The 22342-nt window shown below is 36.7% G+C and overlaps 1 protein-coding gene across 1 annotated transcript in view; it reads left to right on the top strand.

Moving 5' to 3' along the window:
- Nucleotides 1-22342, top strand: part of Hmcn1 (hemicentin 1) — a 402633-nt gene that overhangs the window by 127566 nt on the left and 252725 nt on the right. Inside the window, exon 5 of the mRNA XM_028775780.1 lies at nt 21234-21405. Coding sequence (XP_028631613.1) covers nt 21234-21405 — 172 coding nt within the window. The remainder of the gene's footprint in view (nt 1-21233; nt 21406-22342) is intronic.

The raw sequence follows: 22342 nt of genomic DNA, 5'->3' as shown, positions 1-22342 counted from the left end.
AAATTATTGAAAACATTTCCACTAAGCAGAAACCACGAACTCAATTCTCCCGTCTGCTTTTGCTTCTGTTCACCAGACTTTCTGAGCAGTGCGGCCTCCCTCTCTCCTCACAGACTTACTAATTCCGTAATCTTTGACTTGTACCCAAGTCCAAATTGCTGTGCTCATGTGTTCCAAGGCTCTCATGGCAGTCTTGCGTTTCGCCTGCAAAATGTGACCTTGTGAGCGGTTCTTCTTAGTGAAACTCTCCTACCCTGAACATCAATACTATGACGTTCTGCCTCCAAACAGCTCCATCCTTTCTCCACTCCCCACTGCTATTTCCTACTTAGTAAAAAAAAAAATCGCTTGTATTAAATATTGCTTTGCCTGCTGGAAAGCCAGATGTTTAATAGATCTGAGAATACTTAATATCAATCGGCTGAGTGATTAAAGAAAGGAGAGAGGGCAATGAAGTTCAAAATTTGCATTCAGACAAACTGGAATGAAATTTGTGACCACGAGTACCACAAAGTGCCTGTTGTTGAATGGAAGGACTTGCCTTGGAGATTGTTGTTTTGTGTGTTGAGGTGCCTTATACCCAAGGATAGTATGTAGAGTATTAATTAGGATGCTAACTTTAGGCCTAAGAATGACCTAGAATCTAGCTTCTGGGGTCACATGTCAGATATCCTGCATAGAAGATATTTACATAACATTTCATAACAGTAGCAAAACATAGTTATGAAGTAGTACCAAAATAATATTAGGGTTGGGGTCACTATAACATGAGGAGCTGATTAAAGGGTTGCAGCATTGCTTTCTACCATGCATCTGAACTTTTTTTTTTAAAATGGGATCTCTGGGAACCTTCTGGAATATGAATAGATTTATTTGATTCTGCCTGTTCATCAGATAATACTATCTTTTGAATACACTGAACTTCAATTTGATTTTTTCAGGCAGTTTCTCACTATGTGGCTCTGGTCGGCCTTGAACTCACTATGTAGATGAGATTCGTTGAAAACTCTGCCTTTGTCTTCTGAATGCTGGGATTTTAGCCATCCCGCCTGGCTTTGAAGTTTAGTTTTTAAGACTATTTCTACTACCGGATATACTTTTCTCTTGGCCTGAAGATTCCTTACGTATCCTAAGAAGATAATGAACAGTACTTAGAGACATCACACAGCAATTAGACATTTACTACAAAGGGTTACTTCAGGTACTGTAACAAATATCTGCCAACAAAGGAGTCACTGGTTAGTGGTATGACATTGATACAATCTGATATCCTAATGTGAGAAAGACAGCAGATCAACTAGTAGAGATCAGTTTTATACAAAGTAGCACCATCTCTGCAGATCCACTAGCTGTGTAGAGTAGTTTTTATACAAAGTATAAAAGTACAAAGTAGCACTGTCTCATGCACATAGTTATGAACAGAAATGGTGAGGAGACAAAGACAGGGGAACAAGATCAATCTGATTTGCTGAGAAATTGAGTTTACTTTCTTCTCTTCTTTAGGAGATAAATGTCACAAGTTCAAATATTTTCCTGTAGGACTAATGTAACAAGAATAGATTTGTTCACTCTGGCATTCTAGATTTTAATTTTAATTTGTATGATTTCCTCAATTTTTATTAGCTGTTTGAAATAAGACATAAAACCAACTACATTGATTTAGACAAATAATCATTTATGAATTCAATCTGTAAAATTAGACAGATTGAAATTAATCTACTGGTGTTGTTTCCAAAATAAACTCAACAGAAAGATCCAGCTTTTGCATGTACAAATTATTACTCAGGAAAATATAGGAGAGGCCTCCTGTACAAAACCTGCACATATTTGTCTTCTTAGCTCCTTCCTCTTATGTTTGCACTTAAAATTGTGCCTGTTTCAGTGTTCCCCAACTCAAGCCCTCTGTCTCCTCATTTATATGATCTCAAGACTAGACATTGCCTTCTGGATCTCTCTCTCTCTCTCTCTCTCTCTCTCTCTCTCTCTCTCTCTCTCCCTCTCTCTCTCTCTCCCTCTCATAGTGATCCTGTGGTGAATCAACTAAAATATAATTGTTTTCTGTATTTTTCTTAGTAATTTTAGTTATTTGTAGATGGATAATTCTAAACTTTGTGCATTCTCATGAGACATAACTGATTTGAAACTATCTACAGCATATTACCAAGCTAATCAATCAAATTCTATGACATTTCAAAAAGCATTTTGCAGAAAATGTGTTACATAGGACTTGGGTAGACAAACAAACAGAAGGATGTGGTACTTCAGTAGCAGTCAGAGTGGTTGAACTTTATCTTGTCATAGATTCATCATTCTGAAAAATATAAAATATCAAGTAACCTTTGTGTCTTAGAGACTGGCTGTTACTGATTAGGGGAAAACACTATAAATTATTATGTTCAAATTGGTAAAATAAAGGGATCATAAATAACAGAAGAACCATCATCTAAGAGTGTTGAGAAACTGAATAATAATGTCACACTACTATAGTTCATTCTTGAATTAGCTTTTATTTTCTCTTTTGTCTCATTTGTCATAAGAACTAGGGAAATTCTGAGGAATTCCAGCAGTGCCATCATTTTAGAAAGGAATTAGGAATTAAGTATACAGAACAACTAAACATGGTCTTTAAAAATGAACATAGAAAAGGAGGGATAACATCTCAATTCAAGCAGGAATAACTATGGTTTTCTCGTGAAGAGACAAGAGCTATAAATACCATGATTATTAATAGTATTTGAAAGTTATCAACCATCATTTACAACCATAGCCACCAACATCACTGAGGCTAGAGTCACGTCATATGGTCCCATCTTTTTCTGACATTATCTTGCTACATAGACAAATAGTAGGTCTTTTATTGTTAACTATTTTTTTTAATTCCATTGTTTCTTTAGGATACCAATTTCCCCACTTGTTTTTTTCTTTCCTCTTTCTGAAGCCATCAGCATGATTGCACCACATGACTTTACTGTAGAATACTGTGCCTATCTACTATTTCCTAAATTACACCTCTCAGACCCTCTCAGGAATATCTAAATAAAGGACAGATCCAGCATGCCCAAGATGTAGATAAGTACTCAACAGTGCTGTGGGTTAGATGTTTCTAAGCATTATATTAAGGACCCAGAAGAGGAAAGTGAGACAGAATATCCTTTGGAAATGCTGATGCTAGTTATTCATCTCATACTTGAAAATGAATGTTCAAATGTTTGAAAATTATGTTCAAATTTCCAATTTTCCAATCTTATTTTTAAAAATCATGTTTTTGTTGTTGTTTTGTTTTTAGGAATTTGCAGTTAGTCAATCAAATATGGTTAGATATAACTGGAATGTATCCCAAGAATATGTTAATGTCTGCGAATTGGGGATACTTCCACTTATATTTTGCAGAGAGCAGCTTTAGAGTACTCTTAGTTACTATTTTTGCACACTTTGAGTTAGCACCAGCACTGTTTATCAGGTTTATAAAGCAAGAAATCAAACATTTGAATCCTGCTCCTGGCCATTGTGAATACTCATTGCAAGTGAAAGGGTTTGAAATGCTAAATTTCTAATGCATTAATAGTTCTGATTGATTTCTCACATATATTCATAGAATGTCTTAAATTTTAAAAGGGAATTTTGTTTAATAAACTCTCCTGATGTCACCCCAGCCCAAGTCTACAGCATGCCACACCTGTATTTCAGCAATCATTTCTCTCTCTCCTACTCTTCACTTGTGTATCCAGGAAGATAAACACGCTCACGTTTTACTTTGGCCATGCCTCTCCTCTGACTTAAAAATGGACCCTCACAGCCAACTGAATGATATCCAATTTTTTTTCTTGAAATTCCAACTTAGCTATGATCTCTCCTCACCTTGCCATCCAAACCTATCTCCAGGTATTTCCTAATACTCTCTCCCTACTCTAATTAGTCTTTCTCCTCTGCCTGGACAGGAGTGGTACAATGCTGCCTCTACACTTCCACCACTAACTCTTCCTTAACCAGGAAGGACCTTGCCTTCCACCTTTTAATTTCTTTCACTCTAACCTTCAAGGATCACCTTTTTCCCCTCAGGACACGTGACTCCTCCCTGCTGTACTCCTGCTGTCTCACCCTTTTCTATTCAATCTATGGGACCAACCATTTCTACACACTTGCTCATCTGTTAAAAATACTCAACATTTTAGAAAGAAACAATAGTTCCTAAATTTATCTTATGATTTGCATATCAAACTTTCTTTGGAACTGTCTCCCTTTCTAATTGGCAGTAAAGTCAAGGTAGTACATCATATTATTTGTGGTAACTTAAGAGTTGAAAAAGCAGTGTTTGTATTTATTATCTGTTATTTCTAGTAGTTTCTTAGTATTTCAAAATGGAGTGCATGATATGTTTTATAGCATTATGGCAAATTTTACTACTAAGGAGATATTTTGTTTTCATTTTTCTTCTTTTAAATACCCTATTATGCCACATGCATAATTCAGCTTCTTGACTGAAACTAGTAAATTTTATTTCAGTTAAATTAAATTGAGTAAACATACTAGATACACTTGGTTAGAAAGCATGCTTTAAACAGAATCATGTGCATGAGTGTTTCATCCGCATTTATGTCTGTGCACCACATTGTGTGCAGTGCTCAGAGAAAGTGTCAGATCCTCTGAAACTGGAGCTACAAATAGTTGTTAGCAGCCATGTGGATGCTGGGAGTCAAACCCAGACATCGAGACGAGCAGTCACTGCTGCTTAACTGCTGATCTATTGCTCCATCCCCAGAGAGTGCTTTTATGAATTTTCATTGTTTCTTTTATTTCCAACTTTTTGTTGAAGTATTCTATACACACAGAAAAGCACACATGGCATCCTGCATATAACATTAATTAAAAGTTCCCTGAAGAACCAGCACTCTGAAACAGTGCATGAACAAAACCTCAGAAATCTACCTTCATACTCTCTTCTGGTCACATAGATTTATTACTATTTTGCTCTTTTGAAGTTTGAAAAACATAAATTAATTTAGTATGCTTTGCTCTTTGGATAAATGAAATCACCCAAACTATGCATTTTAAGTGTCTGGCTTTTGTGTCCAAATTCTATTTGTGAGGGTTTTTCTACAATCTTCCGTGTAGTTATGAGATGTATACTATTCCATCTCCATCATATGAATGTATGCCACTGTTTGTTTCTCCACTGTTGGTGTACATTTGGGTAGCTCCCAGTTTGATTGACTATAAGTGTTCTGCTTGTGCATTCTAAGACATGCCACGTGTCAGACGTATATCCTAACGTCTCTTGGTTAAAGCTCTATGAGTGGAAGCAAGAGTCTAATTTATTCACTCCTAAAAGATGCCACCTCACTTTTCCAAAGCTGTTTCCAATCCTGTCAGTTGTCTGTGAGTTTTGCTGTTCTTTATCTACAACAGCAGTTCTCAACCTACTGACTCCCTTGGGGGGAATCACATATCTGATACCCTGCATATCAGATATTAACATTACAATTCATGACAGTAGCAAAATTACAGTTATGAAGTAGCAACAAATATAATTGCATGGGTGAGGGTCACCATAGCATGAGGAGCTGTAGTAAATGGTTCAGCATCAAGAAGGTTGAGAAGCAGTGCTATACACTAGTCTTGGTGTTTTCTGTCTGGTACTTTAGTCAGTCATTCTGACTAATGTGCACATGATCATTAGTTTTAATTTAATCACAGATGTTTTCTTTTTTAAAAAATTGTATATACAGAAAAAATGACCAGAAATAATGTGGATTTATTCTTTCAGCATGTGGTGACAATTACGGAATATAAACCTTTTAGACTTAGCTGCAGATTCACAAGAAAGTGTAGAATCCAATTAGCAATGGCCACTATGAATGATTTTTCTTGACACTGGCGATTAGGCTGTCTCTGGTGATACCTTCTTGTTGACATCTAGCTGGAATCCCTGCTGCTTTTGTGAACTCCACTCACCCTTCCATTTAGTCCCTGGAGTTATCTAACTCTTGAGTTGTAGATTAAGTTATGCTAATGCCTGTAGATTGGGGATACTTCAATTTATATTTTACTGCTTTGGAGTAATCTCAGTTACTGGTTTTGCAGACTTTGGGTTAGCCCCGGTGTTGTTTATAGGGTTTATAAATCAAGAAATCAAACATTTGAATGGATCCCACTCCTGCTTGTTGTGAATACTGTGAATGTAATTGAAAGGGTTGGAAATCTGCATGCTAAGTCTCTAATGCATTGATGGCTGTGATTGATTTCTCGCAGGCTGCAAGACCTTCTATGGACTTACAGTATTAGATAATTAGCCTCTAATTCTACTCCTCTCCCCTGTGGTTGCTGAAAGAAACATCGTGGTCGTTTTTCTTGCCAATATTTTGTCTCACTCAAGTTTAGGCCAAGACATTTGCTTTCTTACAGAATCCTGAAGCTGTACTTTTTAATTGCTATAAAATCAAAGAGGGTGATGTCAGTCTAATAAATTTCAAAAGTTTGTCCAGACTGTATGGCTAATTACAATAAAAATTAATTATGGCTTAGGAATAATAAAGATTTATTCCTTTCTATTGCAATGTACGTTTTACAAGACAACGCCTCAGGAGATGAACCAAGGGAACAGTGCAACAGGTTTGTGGAACCGTGAGAACTTCCAACTACTGCTGTTGTGGTTGGGAACTCTTAAGTGCTGCTCTCAGAAATCAACGATGAATCGCGTGTTAGGGGTCTCTTTGTGAATGAGCACATGGAAGAACTTCCCTCCATTGTATCTCACTGAGGAGTACCTACCTAGGCTTTGCCTTTTTCCTTGGTCGACTAAGTATTGATTAATATATAAACTATAATTAATGGCCTTTAGTCAGTCTTCTAATGGCAATATTGAGTATATTTTAATATTCTCATTTAAACATACTTCAGAAAAATGAACTTTATCTAATTTATTTTGCATTCCGAGTCTCAGTGAGTCCTGGTTCTAGCACACTAGCAGTCCCTATGCATAAACAGCAAACTGTAGCTTTTAGCCTATGAAAGGACTGTTAAAAAAGAATCCTTAAATCACAAAGTTGCTCACAGTACTGTCTCTGGAGTGCTAAGGGGATGCTGAAAAAGAAGCATCGGCAAAGTCTAATGTGCTATAAAAAGTCTCATCACTCCTCAATTGTTTTATCAAGAGCAATATTAGATTCTGTGAAATACATGCAGGACACTTCCTTCCTTATATTTCCATGATCCACACATTTCCCATGAGCCATCTGATGTCCCCATTTTAGGGCGTGGCTGCCGCAGAGCTATTGTACATCTCCCATTCTTGATAGTTCTAGTGGGGTGGTGGGTTGGACTACTTAGTATGGCTCAGCCCCCAAAGCATTTAGCCTATGCGTGAGTGAGGTGAGCATGCTACCCCATTATACTTTGTATCATACCCTCTCTGGGCAGCATTGCCCAGTCAGCCCTCAGTCAAGTGTGGTCTTCTTTATCAGCATTGTTTTATCATGGGTATACATTATGAACTACTCAGGATTGAAAGCCTTGTGGATAGTCCCCTGCACAGCATTTAGCTTCCTGCTATTGTCTTTCCTAGCTGAGCTGGCTTAACACAAATATTGCCACACTCACCTACAAGCTGGGAGGGAATTTTCTTTTCTTTCTTTCTTCTTTCTTTCTTTTTTCTGACTTGCTCTTTCTGCAGGATTGATTTAGCGCTTTATGGATGTGATTGGCATACAGGATCCAATATATGTGTTTATCCAAGTCAGTCAGATCAACCAGTATCACCAATCTCACAGAAAACACGACATATTAAGAGCTGCTGAAGGCTGGAGAGATGGCTCAGTGGTTAAGAGCACTGACTGTTCTTCCAGAGGTCCTGAGTTCAATTCCCAGCAACCACGTGGTAGCTCACAATCATATGTAACGGGGTTCCAATGCCCTCTTCTGGTGTGTCTGAAGACAGCGACAGTGTACTCACATACATAAAATAAATAAGTAATTCTTTAAAAAAAAGAGTTGCTGAAACCTTCATTCTAAGATTCTCGTTGAACCAGCCTCTTTATTAACTCTGCTGTGAATACAGTTCTACCTACCCCAGTAAAGTAGCTATGAAGCACTGTCTTATCTTATGCCCAGTTTTCTCCATTTTGTCTGCCTCTCTTCTGCTGTCTTTCAGTTTGTAATACTCATGGAGAACCTCAGTTCTTGATAGTCAACTGTTCCTAGTGGCTCCTATGTGCCAGTCCTACTAGGGACTGATTTACTTCTTATGTCCCCAGAATATCCAGCCTTTGTCTCAAGAAGGAATTGGTAATTCTATGACTCAATTTCTCTGTTTCCATGGCATTGACATTGATCCCTCTGCCCTCATGTTCTACCATCTCCCAAGACAGGCTGTGAGTTCTATATTTTAAGTTTTTCCTAACTCAAGTAGTTAAGGCACAGACTATCAGGCCCGAGTCTCATGGTTCTTGCACTGGACAGCTCTGCAGACCCATATCTGCAGCTAGAATTAAAGATCTTCAGTTCTGACACATTCATGTTAAAGCCTGAGATGCACCATCTTCCGTCTTTATCTCCTTCTTTGTCTTCGTCTCAGTTCTTCTCACATGTTCCGTGATTTGAGATTCTGTGATATTCATCTTAACAAAGAACCCATTTTTAACCCTTTTCTCTTAGCTCCCCGGCCACCGAAAACTGGTAAGCTAACATCTCCATCTTTTTCTCTATTTTATCTAATAGACCTACCAAATAAGAGGCTGACAAAAAGATCACTAGATGCATGTCTCTTTACCGTTGTAATTCTCCCTCTGAATAAGAACTTCTCTCTGGGGAACCCTTCAGGCCTCAGTTTCACCTCTTAATAGTAAGAGGTGAGAAAAGAGGCATACACCTAGAAACGTCTATGCAATGGTTGCCACAGCCTCCGGACAATCTTACACCCAGCTTTACCACTCTCTGGGACTGAAATGTATTTTCTAATCCTTCAGTTGTTTCCTGATTTTCCCCATGACCATACAGCGTCTCAGCCACTAAGCAGCTGAACCATTCCATACCACACAGAAGAAGATAGCAGAATCATTGTGAGACCTTGTACTTTTAAGACTGAGGTAGAGATTTCCAAAAGTAAAACATTTAAAGTGTTGCTAATTAATGCCACTGTCTCTATCGGCATGTCTCTTGTATCCATCAGCACTGAGAAAATGGTGACTAATTTTTTTTTATTAGATTTTTAAAAGCTATGTTACAAATGACAAGTTCAGATGCATATGAGTTTTAATATTTCAGTGCATTTCAGATATGAATTTTAAAATTGTTAATATTAAAGGCTGACTTATTTTTTTTTTATTTTTTAAATATAAAGAATTACATTTTTTGCCTCATAGATACCCAAAGAGTATGCGTCCAAAAAAATACAGAGAAAATATTTTTCTGGCAGATGTTCATGAGATAATAGTATCAAAATGGCTACCACTTTGTGGGCATTATAAAATGTGCAATATTTGTAAGCTATTAAAAACTATTGTAAGCTATTTTCTCATTTAGGATGCTTATTATTATATTTACTCTTAAATTTTGGTTCTACACACTCCTGGCCTGTCCCTGAATTGGAGACATTTGGTGAGACATTTGTACTGTCTTATCTACCTTGTTTTCAGTAAGGTCTCTATTATTGCCCACTGCTCACAAATATCAGTAATTAAGAGCAAATTAGAAAGGATATATGTTTTAGTTACTTTTCTCATGGCTTTGACAAAATAATCAATAAAAACAACTTACGGAAGGAAGGGTGTATTTTGGTTCACAAGTTGAGGGAACACTATGTGGCAGGGAAGTCACAGCATCATCTGAAGCACTTGGTCACATTATATGTGCAGTCAGAAAGCAGACTGCCATGGATGTTGGGGCTCATTTTTTCTTTTTATTCAGCTCAACATTCCAGTCCATTGGATGGTGCTGCCCATGGGTAGAATAGGTCTTGGTTTCTTAATTAAACCTATCTGGAATCACCTTCAGAGACATACTTAGAGGTATTTTCTAAATCCAGTCACGTTGACAGTGAAGATTAACCACCACAATATGTTACTCTAGCTTCAGGTCAAATATGCTAATACATATTCTGTAATTGGTTATAGATTTGTAAGCAGCAAGAGGCATTCTTTTTCACCTGTGTATATTTTGCACAGGTTTAGAATGACTCTATCTTATTAATACACTCTGATAATTATTTTTAAAACAAGCAGAAATAATGTTTATTCTAAAGTCGCTACTAGGCAATGATTTGAATGCTTTGTTTTTCTTTTTTTCTCCTCTTTTCCCAGGCCTCTTCAGAATGTTCTCCTCCCTCTGTTTCATGTTGTTCTAAACTTCTTTCTGCTCATACATATAGAACAGATTTTTGCGTGCCAATTGGTCTGGTTTCTAATTTGATCCATCACTTTTCTTTACATCCAGGCTGTGTATTCTTACTCTTCCCTTCTCTTTCCCCCTTAGGACTTCTAAGTTTCCTGGTGTTGTTTTCCATGGCTCTCTCTGAAATGACGATTTAGACGTGGGAAGCAATACAGTTTCTGTAATTTGCTAAAGATGTTTGGCAGCCGCTGAGTAATCACCTATGGTAGTGCTAATGTTACCAATAACATTTAGATTGTTACATGAATTGAAGGTCCTTTCTAAGATTAGAGGGAATCTGGAAAGAGTTAGTGAGATTGCTGTGCCTGGTGCCAGAGTTTTAAAAGCAGTGTGATGTTGGGTTTTTTTTTCATTCTCTATAGAGTTTCCTGATGATGGTCTCTGCAGTGAGGGCTCCTTCCCTAGACTGCCTGAAACACACATTGTTCTATTATCAATGCTTCACAGAGCCAGTAAAAGCTGGACCTTTAAAGTCCTCCAACTATTCACATTGCACATCTATTTGATACTCTGCTGGATAGCATCTGACTGTAGATACCCTAAAAGTCCTTGGCTTTGAGGAAGTTATTCATTCTTAGGGGCTCATTTAGAATTTTCAAGATTAGGGATTTATTTATTAACTTGCCTATTTTTGGAATACAAGGTGGCATTTCATTTCTTACCTATCTCTGACACTGACAGATAAGAATGTTAATTTTGTATTTGGGGTATTTTAGTTTTTCAGTTATAAATAAGAGTGAACTAATTTACCATTTACAACAAAAAAATCAATAGCCAAAAATTAGGGAGTTATTTTATCTTAATCCTTTATCATTTATTACTTAAAACAACTATTAAAATGTAATTAGATACATAGAGATCATGAGATTTTAACAACTTCTCTTTAAAATCAACACACATCAGAACAGGGACATATTAAAGTATTTTTTTATGTGAAGTATCTGCAAAACAGTGACTTGTATATATGAAAATAATTCAAAGAATATGTCAGTTAGAGTGCATGCACATCAACCTGGAAACTTGGAAACAATTAAGTCATTAAAGCAAATGTTTACAGTGCCAATCAGGCTCTGCCTAATATCTGGGAGCCTCAACCAACAGAATAGGGTCTCTTTACATTGTATGGTCTTAATTAATGATGAAAGAATTGTAGTCTATTGACTAATGAGATTTTCCCATCTCATTAATAAGAGTACTTCCATTGTAAATTTGAGTTAATCAGTCATTATTAAAATTTTAAAGTACCTAAATAATTTCCTCTGTTTTTTTCTAGCCTCAGGAAACACATCAGAGCAAACTGAATTTACATCTTAAGTAGAGAAAACTGGAAAACTATATAATAAAGATTATGCTAAAAATTTTGTTGTCACCTTTAAATTTCTAAGATTGATCCTTTCTAGGTTAAAATAGAATAATTTGGTTTTTGTTCTTTCATTCTCTTTCTTTCCTTCATTTGCTTATTTTTCTAGTAGAATCTAAAGTTTCTTTTAATGGTAGAAATGAAACATAATAGACATACAGGAAACTACATTTATCCTATAATGTTACAGCAGTTGTATGCAGAGAATTTCAGTCATATGCGTAGAATTTCTGTGTTGTTTTCAAATTATATTGGAAATATATTACTGAAAATGTGACTACCAAACTTACAGGGCATAAATGTTACTGAGTTACAATGTATCACTTTCTGAGAATGGAGCTTAGTATGTAAGTGCTATTTAAGGGGTAGCCATAAAAAATAAGTCATTTATGATTTAGATTCTAAAATCAATAACTTGATCCCTCAGTAACATGATTAGTCTTTTGAGGTCATTGCATTTGCATCATCTTCTAAAGAATGAATTTCCCTTTCCATTAGATTTAATCAGTTGAACTTCCTTTCTAATTCAAGAAGCAGATTTCGTACCACTGCCAAGAAATTTCACAACGTACTTACCTATTCTATGTAAGGTATTTAGATACTTTTACAATAAAAAGTCAAGTTTGGTTATGTAAAACACACATGGCTCTAGAAAAAAGATATACATCTGTATTATTCTTAAACATCCCTTCCTATCTCCCTGGTTAAAATTCTAAACTACCTTCCTGTGTTCCATGTTCACATGTATGTACAATTCTGCATATAATTTCAGCCTCTGAAGTTATGCATGGGATCCTAGTTAATAATTCCATATTAACATGGCGCCTCTCTCTCTCTCTCTCTCTCTCTCTCTCTCTCTTTGTGTGTGTGTGTGTGTGTGTGTGTGTGTAGATGTGTAGATGAATAAACGTGAAATAGAAAGAGAGAAACAGCCTGGGCATAGAATCAGTAGCTTCTGTAATCCTCAAGCATCCTCTCTAAGTGTTGTTTTATTGCTCATAAAGAGCCTGGATATTTATTTCTTTAAATAATTTATGATTTATAGAGAGTCTGGATTTCTTCCTGCTTTTAGGGTATTTTAGGGTATCCAGTAATGAGAGCCTAATTATTACATGTATATTGTATGAACACACACAAACACACACCTGTCTGTATGCATATGTATCTAATTATGTACTTAAAATCACTTTCTTTTTTTTTTTAAAAAAAGGTAAAAGTGAAAATGGGATGGCTGAACTCGGCCTATTCTAAACAAAATGATTCAATGGCAAAAAAAATATATGATAAAGTCAATCTTCTGCATTTTATTATTTTAAATAAACTGTATTTTTCTGGCAAGCTGAGTTTCTTTTATCATCTCTAACTTGCAAAAACTATGACACAAGAATTTTATGAAGATAAATTAGTGAAATATACTGCGATAGTTTAAAATAACTAGTGGGGATGACTTCATTCTCCAAGCATGTCTGAAGTGCACTTCTGTTTTGTCAGCTGCTGCATGTTAATGTGGTTTGTTCATGCAGGAAGCATGGTGACTTTACAGAAGAGTTAGGTACTCACTGAGTTGAAGTGAGCTTGAGAGTTCCCACTGAGTCCACATTTCTTTAAAATAAAAAGAACTTTATGGAGAATATAACTCAAGCATCACGAAATTCCCCCAAGTGAAGCATCCATTCTGAGTTCTTGTATGAGCCTTCTTGTATGAATTGGTGTAGCGTTTTCAATGCCTTTGTCTTCTCTTCATTACTGTTGCTGAGATAAAAGTCCCTGACGAATAGCAACTTTGGGAAGAAAGTGGAAGTTTCATGGACTTAGAACAATCGTAGTCGCATCCATAGGCAACAGCAGAGAGAAATGTTGGCATGTATGTTCACCTCCTAGTTCATCTACTCCACTCTTACACAGTCTTCCCTAATCAAAATGCAATCAAGACAATTAGTCATCCCACAGATGTGCCCAGAGGCCAACCTGATCTACACAGTCAAGGTTTCATTGAGACACCTTTTCCAGATCAACCTAGATTATGTCAAATTGAATTAAAGCTAAACATCAGTCCTTTGGAACTAATAATAATCTCCTCTAACCTATGTGAACTGGATAAGAATTTAAAAGAACCATGAAACTTTTTTACTTCCCCTCTCTCTGTGAGGGTGTGTGTGTGTGTGTGTGTGTGTGTGACAGAAAGACAGAGAAGCAAAGAAATATAACATCATTTGTACTGAATCGGCAAAGGTGCTTGTTCACGGCATTTACTGTGGTAAAGCTCATTGTAAATTTTTCTATTGTTAGTAGGAACTCAACACATGAAGGGTGATATGGCTGGTTATTATCTGTAAGATCTGAAGCTGTGACATGTTTTGATTGACTCAGTAAGGTCTTAAACTGTGACATTAGCTCCTTTCAGCACTTTCAATGAACACATCCTTAGAAGCAGGCACAAATTAACCAAACTCTGAGCAGTGTTGTATAAAGCCTGAGCATCTATCACTCATCTACAGTGATCTCCTTAGCGTGCATCTGGACATTTTGATCCAACTTAAGTAATCAGCCTTAGCGTTCTTGGAGACGGGACATGAGCAGTGAATTAGCTGTCTACGGGCATATGCACATGCAGGATAAATCATAACCAGAAAGTTTCTAGGGTCAGAATAAAAGGAATTGTATTCCAGAGTTCAGTTCTGAGCCATTATTAAATGCTCTCTAAAGGGTATGTACAGAGGATGACATACACCCTGGTGGAGTGGAATGCAAGCAGGACTTGATGGCCTTAAATTTTAGATATGACCTCAGTCCCTCTAACTTCGCTTTAGGCATCTCTTTCTGATTGTCATTTTGATGCATCTAATTATCACATGGATGTTCATTGGCTGTTTAGGGGCTTTGAAGAAAATTTGGAATTGTGGGCTTCACGTTATAATACAAGGCAATAATGACCTTGAACCCAGACTAAAGGATTCTCCTGATGGTCTAGAAAAGCCTATCTCTCTTAGCCAGGTTGGAGGAGGGTCAGTGAAGCTCACCATCACTGTAGTACATCGGTTTAACAAAATAAATGTTTTAGAATCGAGAATTGCTGTTTTAAAAACAGGATAGGGAGGATAAGAACATTGGGACCAAAAAGCACTTGTTGCTTTGTTACTAATTTTGTGACTTAAAAACTTTGGCATAGATAATCACTCTTACTCATCTCTAAATTAGAGATAATTGTGCATGGAAGTCCTGTGCCAGGGCTTTTGTGCAAATCAGTGGAAAGCTCTTGGGAGCGTCTGCATGTAATCAGCGTGGTAGATACACCTGCTGCTAAGTAGTGGTCCATCACAAAGTGTTCATAAGTCTCCAGGGATTTCCTAGAGCAGATTGGCTGGTGAACATGTCTGTTAGGGATTATGTCAATTACTAATTGATTCGAGAATGTCCGGATCACTGTGGACAACACCAGCAAGGTAAGCACGGGAGTGAAGTGAGTGGGTTAGCAAGCAGCATTCCTCCACATCACTGCCTTTGAGTTCCTATTCTAACTTCATTCCATGATGGGACGAGACTTGGAAGTATAAGCCCAACAGATGCTTTCCTCCAATACGCTGTCTCTTATTAATGTTTTATCAGAGTTTCAAAACATCAAACTAGACCATGTTCTGAACAAAACCACTCAGGTTCTGGTTATTAATACGTGCTCAAATTTCCCTTTCATATTTCATCAAACGTAACAACACTTTCAAACATCAGTGCCTTGTTCCAGAATTAGATAAATGTGTGCACTTAGTCATAAGTATCAGTCATGCTATAGGCTGTAAAATCTTTGAACTGCATTAGTGTCTTCATGAACGCAAGGAGTTTAAGTAACAAATGTGGCTCGTTGAGCCAGAATAAGTCTGGGCAGATTAAAACAATGCAAGAACTCACTACAGATATGATTTTTCTCATCTATCAAATTAAGGAGCTGGATTCCTCGGTCTGTCTCCAAGGCCCATTGTACATATAAACTGCTAGGAATAACTAGAGAACAACTTCTACATTAAAACCTTTAAAGTGCTATCAATGGTTCCCTAGTGGTTTGAAAACGTACTGTGTTGATAGCAACACACAACCCAAAGACTCACTTCATTCTATTTCATTCCTTTTGTCATTATAATAGATCATTCCCAACCTCATGAGAATGTTCCCCATAGTCAGACAATTAGTGATGTTTTCCCTTTATATCTGGCAACTCAAGAAGCCAGAAACCTCAGGGAGCATTCTGTAGCTTGCATTGATACGTTTTTGTTCACATGTTGATAGTATCTGTATTTTCTCCTAACTTGAGCTGCATCTGTTTTCAATTAGACTTTTCTTAGTAGTGGATAACAGAGTGATCTGAGGCTCCTGGTAGAGTCTGCACTATGTCTTTCCCAAGAAGTATTGTTATGATACAGGATAATCTCTTTGTGAAAACCCCATAAATGTTGTGTTGATGAATTGAAAGTGATATTAAATGTGTCTAACACCAGCTTATGTTCTACAGCATCGGAACACACTTGCCCTAGGAAAATGCATCTGCTTTTAGGAAGGCCGTCATTTTCTCAAGAATGCTTAGGACTTGGATAGGTTTCCAGTAATGTATAACTTTGCTACATTGTATTTGAAGGCTAGATGCATTTGTGGAAGCAACACAGAGATAAATTGTCAACTTACTGAAGGATATGCATGAAAATAAATTCATTATGCTTCTACTTAACAGAATCACTTCATTACTAACCTGGAGATGTTGGGTGCTTCTTTTTTTGTTTTGTACTCCCTTAAAAATATCTTCCAATTGGGGTATAAAATAAGGAGTTTTTATTCTGACAGTGTCTCATATTCACCATCCTAACGCCATCTTGTGTCTGTATTCTCTTCCCAAAAGTCCTTTCTCCTCAAGGGCGATGTTTCTGCTCAAATGTCTTATGGGAACATATTTTGCATATGACACTCATATCTCATTTCCCTTCCTATCCTCTCTTGCTTCACCCTCCCATTGGAGTCCTTCCGCCCACCCAGATAGCATCCCTTTTAGTTTCATGTCTTGCAGACTCCTTCTTTTAAAGTCTGGATTCTATGCATCAATAAGAAAAGTGTCATATTTATCTTTAGCAATCCAGCTTGTTTCATTTGGTTCAATGATCTCCAATTCCACTCATTTCCCTGTCAATGTTTTAACTTCCCCCTTTTTTTCCAAGCTGGAGGAGATTACAGTGTGTATGAGTGCCACACTGTCTTCATCCATTCATCTGTCGATGGTGCATAGGCTCGCTATTTAGTATAGTAATGGTGAACAGAGCTGGAATAAGCATAGAAGTCCAGGAATCCCTGTGATATGCTTACTTAAATTTATTTCAGATATACACCTAGAGTGGGTCAGTCATATAATACAGTAACGGTGAGTGGGGCTGTAATGAGCACTGATGTCCAGGAATCCTTGGGAAATTCTTATTTGGATTTATTCTTATTTGGATTTATTTATATACCTAGAATGAGTCATATGGTAGCTAGATCATATGGTGGTTTTATTTCTTAGGATTAAAATCCTAAAAGAATTCCTGTACTGATGTCTATAGAGGCTGTACTAACTTGTCACCTCCACACACTGTATGTGACTTCCTTCCTTTTCCTGTGTCCCTGATAGATGCGATGGACTGTTTTTGGTACTTACTTCCTAAGCCTGACCCACCTTTTACTGAGAACCAGTCATGGTCATGCTGAGTTTTCCTGAAGAATAGATATTCTGTTGGTTTTCTTAGTTTCTCTTCTTTCCTCTTCCCTTCTCAGACTGTAAATAAGTTTTTATTATTGCCTAAGTTTATTGATTGCTTTCTCAGATACTAAATTAGTCCTTTGTGTTTTCTGGAAACAAAGCAAATCTTTAAAGCCGTTTTCATAAAAATGTCAACGCTGATTATTACTTCATATGTTCTAGAGATGTCAAATATTAGTTACAGTTGGCCTGGTTCCTGCTGTCATGTGGGGAGATTTGATGAGAAGGGCCAGTCATGCTTTCATATTCAATCATGAAAGATTACTAAAAACTCTTCAAATAACAGCACCTGCTTCTTTGCAAAAGTTGTGTTAGTATATATATGGAAAATCCAGGTGCTTTATAAGGTTAAACTTGAAGGAAATATATCTATCACTTGATTTATGAAACACATGTTCTTTTGAACTTGTTCATGATAGCATGACAGTTTTCTTTGAAATACATCACTTTCACTCTTTAAGAATGTTAGTAATTTTCAAGAAAAGCTTTGTGAAGAATTCCAAAGGTCTCAGCCTGGCTTATGAAACCATATTTATGAGATACTTCCAATGTTATTCTTCTTTTACATTTTTATTAAGTGCACAACTTAATGGTTTCCATGATTATCTATCTATCTATCTATCTATCTATCTATCTATCTATCTATCTATCATCTATCTATCTATCATCTATGTACATGTATGTGTGTGTGTGCATTCTTTCTTTCTTTTTTTTTTTTTTTTGGTTTTTCGAGACAGGGTTTCACTGTGTAGTCCTGGCTGTCCTGGAACTCACTCTATAGACCAGGCTGGCCTCAAACTCAGAAATCTGTCTGCCTCTGCAGCCCAAGTGCTGGGATTAAAGGCGTGCGCCACCACCGCCCGGCCATGTGTGTGCATTCATAAAGGCAATATTTAGTAAATAAACCATGTATCTGTCACAGAGAAGTACACACACATACATACACAAAATTGTACCTCAGTCATCTTTCCTCTCTCAGTATCCTACTGTTTCTCTCATTTCCTCACCCGCTGTTCCCTTCCTATGCCTCTTACAGATGCCTTTCTGCTTTTGTGTCATATATGCATGAATGTGTGTATATTTAAATCTGGAATCTAGATATGAAGAAAACATGCAATAGTTGTCTTTCAATTGTCTTTCCTTTATTCATTATCCTTTCTTCCCATTTCCACATATTGTTAGACACATTTACTACCTGCGTAGTCCATTTTAAGTTTTGTGTGTATGTGTGTGTGTGTGTGTGTATGTGTGTGTTATACGTGCATACATAAAACTAGCTAGCAGATATGGAAGCATGTGATATTTCTCTTCGAGTTAGGCTGATTTTTCTTTACACAATAATCTCCCACTTCCACCCATTTTCTTGCACATGGTACAATTGTATTTGTTTTTTAAAAACTTCCTTAGGTCTGAGTGCCACATTTTTTTTCTCCATTCATCTTGGTTACAGTGAGCAGTGCTGCAATAACCATGGAGATGCAGCATCCCTGGTGTGCGCTGCTTTGGATGCTTCAGCTTATCATTTATCTGAACACTTCTAGATGGAGCCAGTCACTCCTGTCTGCTGCCTGTCTGTCATATTCTTGTACATCTGTTCATAACCTCTTTGCTGCCTACTATGAATTTGCCCTTTCCCTTATTTACAAAAAGTACTTGTCTTTTATAGATTGTTTTTAATCTGTCTATGACATTTTTTTATTGACACATATAACCAGAAAGGAATATTTATTTGGAGGAGTGTTTAAAGGTTTCTATTGCTGTGATGAGACACCATGACCAGGCAAATCTTATAAAGGAAAACATCTAATTGAGGCTGGCTTACAGTGTCAGAGGTTCAGTCACTATCATCACGGTGGGAAGCATGGCAGTGTGCAGGCAGACGTGGTGCTGGAGGAGGTGAGAGTTGATCTGCAGGCAGCAGAACTGGACGATGTCACTGGGTGTGGCCTGAACATATATGAGACCTCAAAGGCCTCCCTTGATAGTGCCACTCCCTATGGCTAAGCATTCAGACACATGAGTCTATGTGGCCATACCTATTCAAACCACCACAGGGAAGAACAAACTAATATTATTTTAGTGTCAGTTATGTGGGAGTGGTGGTTCCATATTTCAACAAGCGTTCGTGGTTTCCTCTTGCATTCTCTTCCTTAAGAAGCCTGTAGTAGTGGTAATATGTCTATAGTTCAATCATTTTGCAAGTGGAAGCTGACCAGGGGTTATGGCTAGCCTTAATTCTATAGTGTGTTCAATGCCAGCGGGTATACCTGAGACATTATATCAATAAGCAAACAAACAGAAGACATGATTTTTGTCATTATTACAACCAATCTCTTTACCATTAATACACAGGCTGCCTTTAGTATTTATATCCCATGCCACCTGGATATAGATACACAGAGAAATATATGTGATCTTTAGCCCTGAAGCAATGCCAGGAGTATGTATAAAGAATAAATGCTATATAATAAAAGCAAAAACTTCAGTAGATGCCAGTGCAGAAAAGCTGTTACTAAATAAACAACCATATGTCCATCAATACAAAGTACCTGGGAGAGAACTTTAAAGAACACACATTTATTGTTAGAGTTAATATAAGTGTCTCACAGTGCTAACTATACTGATATGTCTTCCCCTTTTCCACTCTTTAGGAGAAAAAACAAAAGAAAATGAAAAGGACGTTTTAATAGAAAATATAAAGTGTTCAGTATTTGTTGCTTGGTTACTTAGCTTGTGCTTGCTTGCACTGTAATTTAATATTTCTTTGAATTTTTAATATTTTAATAAAACATTTAAAATATTTTAAAATTTAATTTTTGCTTAGGAGTCAGTTCTGTTTAGGATCTTGTGCCTCATTATGAGGTGAAGCTAAGAAGTAAAGGGGCCTATGGATGGTGACATAAATGTGACCAAGACTAAGAGTTATCAATTCATTGCTATTTAGCTAAACATGCACCATTTGTCTAAAGGAGGAATTACATTTGTTGTAAAATTACATGAAGCAGATGCTTGCTGTGTTTACACCTTTATAGGATTTAATTTTGTAATATATCCTTAAGGACTATTGTTCTGTTTCCTTGAGTTGATTTGAAGCTAGAATATTTTGCTAATTTTTGTTTGTTTCTTTGCTTGTTTTTATTCATTTTTTTGTTGCCTTTCCCATTATTTGGGGGGGTATTTATTCATTTTATCACACACACACACACACACACACACACACACACACACACACACACACAAACAGGCTATCTTGTTGAGACTGAAACTATTTTTCCAAAAGTAAAATAATACAACCTACCAAGACTTTGTTAATACCATTTAAAATATTAAGCCTGTCCAAATTCCACTTGGTAATCCTTTAGTTTTTTAAAAAATGCGTCTAGAATGAGTAAAATCGAGAATGAACGTTTTAAAAAACAGATTCTTTCTATTTTTTCTTCACATGTAGAAGATTATTTTAATGCCTCTTTGGGTTCATCTCATGGCATTTAACCCTGAAGTTTAATTGTTAATCCTCATCTAAGATAGAAAATTTGGAATTGGAGCAGGTTAAACCAGCATTTTCATGTGAGCCTACAGCACACAGAGGATGAGCTAAGCGTCACATCACCACAGGAAGAGCCTCAGAATTAGGGCTTTACTGAGACAGGCCCTGAACTGGAAATGAGGAAACCCCCAAATGTCTCAGGAGCCACTCACAAGTTTCTTTTCCTTCTTTAGGTGTTGAAGTGGGTGGAAGAAGCCGTTCAGGCCTCCAAGGTTCACCTCTTATCCACTGATCATTTGGAACACGCTGTAAATACTTGGAAAATTCCTTTTGATCCCAGCCTCAAAGAAGTTACTGTGTCCCTGAGTGGCCCTTCTCCAGTGATTGAAATTCGCGATCCTTTCGGTGAGATGAATCAAATATTGAAGATTTATTAAATATGAAGAACAGGGAAGCACACATTTCTAATTAATTCAGCTTTATAAATAAGTTCAAAATATTCATAAGTGACTATAGATGTTTGAAACGAGATTGTTATTAATCAAGTGTTTTTGAATTAACATGAGTGTGAACATGTTAAATTTTCTCATATTTAAACAAATTAAATTCATGAAATTTATTGCAGGTAATTATCCGCATGGAATAGTATCTAAATGTTATAGTATTTCTATGTAGCATACACATTGTTATACAACACATTATATAATAATACCCTAAATATCACTATTTCAGTATTAGAGATTGAACTCAGGCGCTGATACATGCCTTATCTAGTGCTTTACCCCTGAACGATGTCTTTTGGTTAATGCTTTAATTTGTATGTATTTTATAGTTATTTATTTTGTAAAATTTAACATCAGTTAATTTTTGAATGAGTCACTAAAACAACAATTTCTAAAGTAACTTTCTAAAATAAAATGACTTTCTAAATTTTCACTGTCATTTTCTAGAGAGGTTTAATTAAAAAAAAAATAAAAGTTTTTAAAAGTCAAATTTAATGGGAAGAGAGATGGCTTGGTGGGTAATGTGTTGCCATAAACTCATGGGGGCTTGAGACAGGAGGATAGCTGGAAGCCATGTAGTTGGTATAAGCAGCTGTGGGAATACTGTGTGAGACACTGTATTGAAACATCAAGGTAAAAGGCCAGAGCTGACACCGGAAGTGGCCTTTGAATTCCACTTCTGTGCTGTGTTCATATGTGGACACATGCACATATATGATCCACACATACACACGCAAATAGGTAGACAGACAGACAGACAGACAGACAGACAGACAGAGACAGACAGGTAGCAGATAGATAGATAGATAGATAGATAGATAGATAGATAGATAGATAGA

Source organism: Grammomys surdaster, unplaced genomic scaffold, assembly GCF_004785775.1.
Source record: "Grammomys surdaster isolate TR1022 unplaced genomic scaffold, NIH_TR_1.0 259, whole genome shotgun sequence".
Classification (NCBI taxonomy): Eukaryota; Metazoa; Chordata; class Mammalia; order Rodentia; family Muridae; genus Grammomys; species Grammomys surdaster.
The sequence above is the reverse complement of the archived record's forward strand: the minus strand, read 5'-3'. Positions and strand labels throughout refer to the sequence as shown.